This window comes from Haemorhous mexicanus, chromosome 10 (genome assembly GCF_027477595.1).
Source record: "Haemorhous mexicanus isolate bHaeMex1 chromosome 10, bHaeMex1.pri, whole genome shotgun sequence".
Lineage (NCBI taxonomy): Eukaryota > Metazoa > Chordata > Aves > Passeriformes > Fringillidae > Haemorhous > Haemorhous mexicanus.
In genome coordinates this window covers 11,871,919-11,880,576 of record NC_082350.1, presented here as the reverse complement: position 1 = coordinate 11,880,576, position 8,658 = coordinate 11,871,919, and the positions used below count along the sequence as shown (strand labels likewise).

General features: G+C 41.4%; 1 protein-coding gene across 2 annotated transcripts; it reads right to left on the bottom strand.

Moving 5' to 3' along the window:
* Positions 1–567: 567 nt before the first annotated feature.
* On the bottom strand, positions 568–6,134 carry RNF7 (ring finger protein 7). Of its 2 annotated transcripts, none has more exons than XM_059855361.1 (3): positions 5,929–6,134; positions 2,784–2,831; positions 568–1,330 (listed from the first exon to the last, which is right to left on the bottom strand). In XM_059855361.1, exons 1-3 carry the CDS (start codon positions 6,104–6,106, stop codon positions 1,212–1,214), a joined length of 345 nt encoding a protein of 114 aa, XP_059711344.1. In that variant the 5' UTR covers positions 6,107–6,134; the 3' UTR covers positions 568–1,211. The 2 variants fall into 2 exon arrangements, with proteins under 2 accessions (XP_059711344.1, XP_059711345.1); XM_059855362.1 differs by having other exon boundaries at positions 1,274–1,330; positions 5,936–6,134.
* Positions 6,135–8,658: the final 2,524 nt, after the last annotated feature.

Sequence of the window (8,658 nt, the reverse complement as noted above, 5' to 3'; positions counted from 1 at the left end):
ACATTAAACATTAAAGATGATAATTCTGAAGTAAACAATGCATAATATATTGCTTCAATTTTACCCATATTGATTGACCATTTTATTAAGCCTGAATTGTTACAGATTGAAAGCAATAATTCTATCTCTCTGTTACATATATTTTAAAAATCCCACAGCATATATTCAGATTCATAGCAATCTGGATATTTAAGGAAAAGACAAAGTTAGAGGCAAGCACTTAAACAGCTGTAAGAAAAAATTCAAAGATGATATATTCAGGATTTCCACAAAAATGAAAAAATGCTTCCAAAACACTATGACCAATAAAAAGATAATAAAGACATTTCTATTAACCGAATTTTCATGAAATCACAATTCAGTATTTTCCCCTAGGTTTAGTTAGTGCCTCCTTTCCTTGGGTTATTTAAATTATCATTTTTGTTTGCTTCCTACATTAATCAGCTAAGCAGCATGATTGTCTACACCTCTAGTTAACTGATATCAAATACATGTCTTTGTACAAAAAATCTTTGGGTTAAAAATACATGTCTCCATGATCACTAACAGAAATACAAATAAAAAAAGTTATTAACATGGTTAAATTTTAATGTTATGGTTGCAGAAATCATGTATAGAATATAACAGAGCAACAGATGAGATACAGGAAAACAAAAGTCATAAAGAAAATCTAAATTAGAAAGGTTTAATACAGTGTGATGGGAAAAGCACATAGTAAATGTTTTACATACTGTTAATTTTAGATTAAAACACAGAATAATTTCTTAAAAAACACACTGACTGTAGTTTTGCATACAATAGTACTTAGGAAACATTTTCTTTATCCTGGAAGTAAATTATGCAGTGTATCAGACCAGGTGAAGTGACCCTTTCAATTAAATTAATTTATCAATGGAAAAAGATTAAATGCTCTGTGTTTAGGGTATAATTGGCACCACTAAGTTTCTGTGCTCTGATCCAGACAATACTCTAATCATAGCAGATACATTTGTTGCAGTAGCATCTCCTGTTTGAATTGTGGAACTCCTGCAGTGAGCCTGCCCATGGACTGCACCTTGAGCAGCCAGAGGCCTGCACCCAACCCACTCTGGTCTTGGAGCAGGTAAACCCAGTGAGTCATGTCCTGATGGACACCTTCTGTTCTGCATGAGCATAGGGCATAACACACACACCATTCCAATAAGTGCAACAGAAAGAAATCCTTCCAGCTTTTATTTGCCTATTCTCTGGACTACCCAGTCCTGCTGGCAGAGGGGACAGCGATTATTCTGTTTCACCCACAAGGACATGCAGCAATTGTGGAAGGAATGATTGCATTCTCCCCAAACCACTGAAAGAGAAGAAAGAACATGTTCCAGTCACACTCAGCTGCTCAACCTACTCCTACAGCATGATTCAAACTATCACTCTCAAATTTATAACCACTGAAAACTTCAGACAAAACAGGTCATCACTGATTTATCCACTGAGACTGGATTATTATGATCATCCTGATGATAGTGAGGTCCATCATCAAGCCTTTTATTTCCTTCCAAATATTAAAAAAAGAAATACATATATTCTCACCTTCTTGTATAAAGTGACAGGGTTTTCTGACTGTATAAACACATTTAGGGATGTGTTCTGCCCAGGAAATAAGTGTAACTAATAAAGTTTTTCCCTTTACCTTCCCCAGTACCAAAATAAAGCCAATGCACTACTGACTCACTATCACACCAAATTCTCATATGAAAGGCACTGTTTGAACTGAAATGTATGATAGCAAAGAGGCACATGTGACACAGTATAGAGTCTTAAAATGGGACTTTACAACAGGAGTTATTTGCAGGCTACAGTTATTCCAACACTACAAAAATTGTTATCTGTTACCCATTTACTCCTGAATGATATTTTAAAATGTAGTTACTTTGCTTTTTTTCCTTATTAGCTCACATTTTCCTCACAAGAGCACAAGGGTACCAATCAAAGGAGTGCTGTAAATTATACTTTTTCCTGTCTATCTTAAATACTTAGCAAGCCAATTAAGATATCTTGAACAGGAAAACCCTATTCCCATTAAAAAAATCATCAAAAAATCCCAGTGGCTCTTTTTGAGACGATACACTTCAAAACACAAAGCTACACAGCATGGAAAGGTTTACCATTGCTTTAAAAGATGTCTTAAAGGTTTAAAGCAAATTCTTTGAGATAATTTTCACTATTTCTAATTTAAACACTCAGAATCAAGACCTTCTTTTGCATACATTGGCACTGAAAGTATGATTATGTTTAAACTGAAGTGATTCCGCTTTTGAAAATGAAAAGTGAACAACCAAGTCATTGCCTCCATTATCTCTGAATTACGAGTGGGAAAAATACCATTTTCTAACTCAGACACACTCAGATTTATTTCAGAACAGAGGATTTTTACTTGTACTACCATTGTGCTTTCTGGCATGCACCTCTGAAGAAAAAAGCAGCTTTTTCCTACCCACTTCAAAAATGTACATTTTGATCTCAAATATGCTCACAATGAAAGAAACCTAAACCTCTTAGTTGTGTACGTGTTGACAGGAAATTGGAAGCTGTTTTGTTTTACAGCACAGCTGACATGAAAACTGACTTTTTTAACTGCTCAAAAATAAAACATAAAGTATTACTAATGTAGAAAGATGATACAATGTAGAACAAAACACCAGTTTACTTCTGAGCATTAATAGAATCAGTATTCCCTTCAAACTTTAAAATGCACCATACTGAGAGAAGCTTCAATTGAAAAACAAGCGAATGAAGTCACTACATACCAACACAATCTTCTTGTTTGTTTTCAGCTTGACATCTAAGACAGGCATCTAAAAGTAAACAAGAACAAACTCAAATTGATTCTCAGGATTCCATCTTAAGAATAGGTTTGTCAGAGGAAAATATAAACTCTAATACAAATGTACAGAGGTAAAAAACTCAAGTTTTGATGTCTAGTTCAGCCCTTTAACATTAAATAGCCCCCTTAAGTTCTACAACTGTGCAAATGACAATGAAATATATATCTGAAAGAGATCAGAAGGATTCTGAACTCTCCAGCATGTTTTGTTTATTTTCCATTGCTTTGGTATTTTCATAACTTTTGCTGAAAAAAAACCTTCTCCATTTTGTAGATATAAAAGCCTGCAGATTTGTGCCAAGGCACTCAGGCATATTAAGACCAGAGCAAGCACAAAGCCAAACCCTAATTACAGGACTTTGTTTTTCACATGTCAGCATTTCCTTTTAAGGAAGTCATTCACAATTTTGATTTTTTAGGCTGTGCATCTCTCACCACAACTCCCACCACCTATTACTTTTTATAGTAGCTTCCCTTAACAAGTACCGGCATGTAATTTTCACAGGACTCACAAACATACAAATATAGTGGTACATTTGATAATATATGTTAATAAATACAGAACAATATCTAATTAAAAATATTTATCATCTTTATGCATTCCAGTCTGTGGCTTTAGGACTGGATGGCAGCTCCAGCACTCAGTAAGATACAAGAGTGACAACTTCCAGGCTTCCCACTGTGCCACACAGTAGAGAGGAAAAACACCTTTTCTTCTCCTTTGCCCCAACATGAGCTGCCACAGACACACGTGCACAAATCATGCACAACAGAAAGTGTTCAGCTGTTATGTGAGCAAACACATCTTCATCTCCTCCAAAGAAAAGGAACTAGTTTAAACAAGCGTCCTGCAGGTTGAATCTGGCTTACATGTCACTGGTTGGACCATGTTCTCCCAGAAGACAAAACTATAATGTGCTACAGGAATTTAGATTTGAATATTTTTGCAGTCTCTGCCAGATAGGGCCAGTATTTCTATTTTAGATTGATCTGCCCAGACATTCCTCCTTTTCTCAGGTAATAGAGAACAAAGAGGAGAGAACTGCCCTTTCTCCATTGAGATAAAAGCAAAACTTTCCTGTTGTCTGTCCCTATAATTTTTATTTCAACAGCAGTTAAGGGCCAAGGTGCTGAGAAGATTCAGCCAAACTGCTTCAACTTGTGTCATGGTGTGTGGGAGCCCACTGATCTAGGGTCATAGCAGAAAGTCACAGTAAATCAACTGCCCTATGGAGCCCTAGAGCTGCAGTTTCAGACAGAAGCAGCACAGAGAGCCAAGGCCAGAAATCACTGCCACCACACCACAGTAACCTGTCCCCACTCCTACATTATAACCCCAAGGGGGTCAGACTGAAAGGCTAAGGAACAGCAAAGCCAGTCCAGCTGCAATCCTGCGCTTCCCAGCTAACACCTGCATTTTTCTGTCTTTCCCTTGTGCATCTAAGGCCACATTGGTTCAAGGAGTTAAGCCAGCAGAAAATGGAGCCAGCTAACACCTCCTTCCTGCAAAAGTCAAACTAACCTTCAACAAGTGCCAGTCTCAGCCTGGCACTGCCTCCCACCTAAGGTTACTGCAGACGCAGTGGCTCTACAGGAGCCAGACCTGCTCTGGCAGGGTCAACGCGAAATTGCTAAACTGAAGTCAGTAATGATCAAGTTTCACATTCTAACAACGTGGTTTGTTCCCAAAAAACGATTACCAGATTTTTTCAGAATTTTTTTTTTCTAGTTTCAGATTAAAAGTACTCCCTTGGTCTAGCTATGAAAAAATGTGACTTTTTTTTTTTTAACTTTTATAATAGCTCTGGGTAAGAGTTTGTTAATTTAAGACTTTTTTTTTTTAGTGTCCTGTAACAGCCTAGCTTACAATGGGGATAAATACATTTTTAAAATTATGGTTTACATGGCAAATGAAGCCAATTTCATATTTCCAGAGTGGTCTCTGTATACCATAAAAAAGCAAATAATCTTCAAAACATGCTTATGTAAAGGATCAATTTCCCACCACTTCAGCCTGCACTTCACCTTTTTTCCTCTTGTACACCCTTTTGCCTCCTCTGTTCCACAGAGGGTTCCCAGCAAAATGATTTATGAGAAGTGACAGAATTGTTTATTTTGCCTCATTTCTGTTAAACCAAATCCTGACTTCATTTTCAGTATCATGGTTCCTGGCCCTACAAAAGCAAGGTGCTCTGGAGGGGATCTTGGGTCCTTTGTCCTGCCGAAGTGTTGCACACACAACGGAAAGGACAGTTCTACTGAGGATGACTCAGCCCAAGAGTAAAAACTGGATATGCACACACAGGAAAGAGGAATTTAAACAGTTTTCGAAGAACCAAGATAAATACCATATTTAACAAAGATGTCAGAAAACAGTAATATGAGTCAACAATGAAGGTGCTTTCAATCAGTCTCTGGATATTAAAACAAAGTAAATTAACCCCTTACTCAACAGACTTCTCAGTACATGTGTGTGTGTTAAACTGCACCAATAATCACATTAGTAAAGTAGTGTAAGAAACCCTGGTTTAACAGATTTGAAAAATGAATTTTTATGTACATCCCTAACCGCTTCGTAAATAAAACCCTAACAAAAACCCCTTAACAAAACCCACCCCATAAACATCAGCCTCACGCATGCAGCACTGGGTTCAGCTCGGCTGTAAATTAGTGCTTGTGGGATCTGCCCGCAGACGAGCCCGAGCCCTCACGACGAAGGCAGCCCTGCCCTGACGGGACGGTCACCGAGCAGGCCGGCGGGGCCCAGGCCCTGCGTGAGGCGCGGGCGCGCAGGGAGCGCGGCCCGGCCGGGCAGGGGGCACTCGCTGCCCGACGGGGTCCCGTGTGGCCCCTGGAGCGCGGCGGCCCGGCCCCCGCGGGGCCCTCCTCCTTCTCCTCCTCCTCCGGGAAGGCGCGGAGGAGGAAGCGGAGGCGGGAGGGATCAGCCCCCCCGTCTGCCGGAAACCGCGTCTCTGCCCTGCGCCCGCCGTGCCCAGGCCGGCGGGCACGGCCCCAGGCCCGGCCCAGGCCCCCCGCCCCGCGGCCATGGCGGCCCGGCCGGCGCTTACCCATGACCTGCACCCGGCAAATGGCGCAGGTGTCGCACTCCACGTCCCAGCTCCACATGGCCACCGCGTTCCACTTCTTCAGCGAGAACATCTTGTCGGGGGCGCCCGCCTTGGAGCCCGCGGAGCCCGGCAGCGAGTGGGGGGCGCCGGGCTCGTCCCCGTCCTCCACATCGGCCATGGCGGAGGGGCGGGGACGCGGCGGCCGCGCGGGCGGCAGCGCCACCCTCCGGCGGCGGCGGCAGCGCAGCCCCACCCGCGGCGCGGGCAGCGGGAGCGGCCCGGCGGCGGCGGGAAGGGCCCCGCGGGGCGAGGAGCCCCTGCTAGGACACCGAACGCGTTCACAGAGCCTTCAAGCACTTCTTGTGTTTCAGCAGGACATCTAACAGGTGCTAAGGTGGCATTGCTCATGAAGGATGTTCTCGTACGCAGCGTGCAAGTGAATCAGTCACAACTTCACCAATGGTCTGGGCTGCCTTGAGCATGGGGAGACAACTCAATCTTTCTACTCAACGTGTTTCCTAAGACTGCTAACAGAACAAGCAAAACACTTCAGCAGTGGCGTGCACCTTGATCACCTTGGTAATAAAGTAAAAAAAAATTATATTAAAGATTCTATTCTCATTACTCAACTATCAAAGCAGAAACACCTTGAACACTATCAAAAGGCATGTGAATAAGGTCTTAGCTTGGCTGATTCACATTTCTCCAAATCCACACCGTTCAATTCCTTTTGTCAGCTCCACTCCTTTAACTCATCATTCTTTTCTGTCCATTTTAAAAACCATCATGGCACTTCTGAATTTGAATTACTGGGACTAGATGTAATCCAGAAAGTTTAAAATGTTAAAAAAAATTAGGTACATTTAATTTCTGCTATGTAAAATGTATGCTACCTCTAAATAGAGATTTAAAAAAACAAGGAAAAAAAAATCTGTTGAAGTTTCGGGGTTTTAAGATTTATACAATTTGCCTTGTATCCCTAAATAATGCAATTCTTCTTCAGTTCTAAGAGCAAACTATGACAGAGATTACAATTGTGTTTGAATGCTGTCAAACCATCACATGTGCTGTACATGATGCAAAGTCAAATATAAACCACACTTAGATTAGCAATGAAAGTAGAGCAAATATGACACAGGTACCTTTGACTCTGTCCATAGTGCCTTAGAGAAATAGTGTGATAGCTTCCCACCTAAAAATTATTTTCTTGCCATTTTATCAGCTAAAGAGCTGTGTAAGAAAAATTCCATGGCATTTTTGAGGAGTAGTTCTGGCAGACTGTAATTCATCTGCCCCCTGCAGCCACACATGACATTAAGGAGGTGACCCATGAGACAGTGGCACAAACCCACAACAGCTCTTTCAGAGGGTTTTCCCAATGTACATTGTCACTGGTTTTCATTGTAAATAAAAACCACATTTTTTCAGACAGGGCATTTGCTCATCTCATTCACTGAAAACATTCCAAATTGAATATCTAAAAATGAGAACACAAACCAAGTTTCTTTCAGCCCATCAAGGAATTGTTCAGTTAGAATTAAAGCCAATTGTGTGCTGCAGAATGGGGAAAAAAGAGCACAAGCCCTGTGAGGAATCACTAAGGGAGCTGGGGGTGCTCAGCCTGGAGAAAAGGAGAGGCAGGAGTCTCCTTATCACTCTCTACACCTTCCTGAAGGGTTGTTGTAGCCAGGTGGGGTTGGTCTCTTTCTCCATGCAGCAGCTGACAGAAGGAGAGGACAGTCTGAAGCTGTGCCAAGGGAAGTATGGGTTGGATAGTAGGAAAAAGTTTTTTACGGAAAGAGTGATAAAGTTCTGGAATGATCTGCCCAGGGAGGTGGTAGAGTCACTACCCCTGATGTGTTTAAAAAAAGACTGGATGTGGCACTCCGAGCAATGGTTTAGTTGAGGTATTAAGGCATGGGTTGGACTGGATGATCTTGAAGGTCTCTTCCAACCTAGTGATTCTGAGATTCTGTGAAAATTATTTTTATTAAAAACAAAGCCTTGACAAAAATGTCAGTTTTATGATAATGCAAAGAACAGTTATGTAAGTATGTGTTTATCTTGGCCAACTGATGCATGTACTGGACTGTATTATCCCACTTACTGTTTGTTCTGTCAATAGATTAACATATATCAAAACACTTGAGGACCATGTCAATTTATCTGCCAAAGAAAACAATTTAAGCATACTTCTCTGCCAAAACTATTTCTTAAACTCTGGTTATCTGTGTCTCTCTGTGCCTCTTTCCCAATGGGTCTTTTAATGGCCAGTAGGGCTGAGACTTGGCTACAGTGGGGCTGCAAGAGAGGAAGACAGCACAAGGAACAGTGCTGTATGAGCACACCACCACCTGTCACAAACCACTAGTAGCAGCTCCTAAGGGTTTACTGAAGCTGCCAGATGCAATTACCAAAATGGAAAACAGACTCCAATGCTGATAGGTACAGTTTCTGTGAAACAGAAGCATGTAGCAGGCATGCAGAAATATAAAGGAAATCACAAGAGGAGTTAGGGAAACAATGTATTGGAATAAACTGTGTGCTTTTGCACTGGGAGCATCTCAGTGGATGGGAAGAAAACACACAAATATGTTGCTGCACAGCATAGCAAAGGGATCCTGATATTCCTATAAACGTATGTGAATGGGCACGAACTTCATAAAAGTCCAGGAATGAGCTCAAAGACTGAGAAGTAGCAATAATTCCAATTCTTAAATGCATTGTGCA

Bases quoted from the DNA above. Each gene is read 5' to 3' on its own strand.
- RNF7 (XM_059855361.1), bottom strand. From the start codon at position 6,106: ATGGCCGATGTGGAGGACGGGGACGAGCCCGGCGCCCCCCACTCGCTG. The intron at 2,832-5,928 runs GTAAGCGCCGGC...GTTTACTTTTAG, and splicing joins TTGCCGGGTGCAGGTCATGG to ATGCCTGTCTTAGATGTCAA. The intron at 1,331-2,783 runs GTATGTAGTGAC...CTTCTCTTTCAG, and splicing joins CAAACAAGAAGATTGTGTTG to TGGTTTGGGGAGAATGCAAT.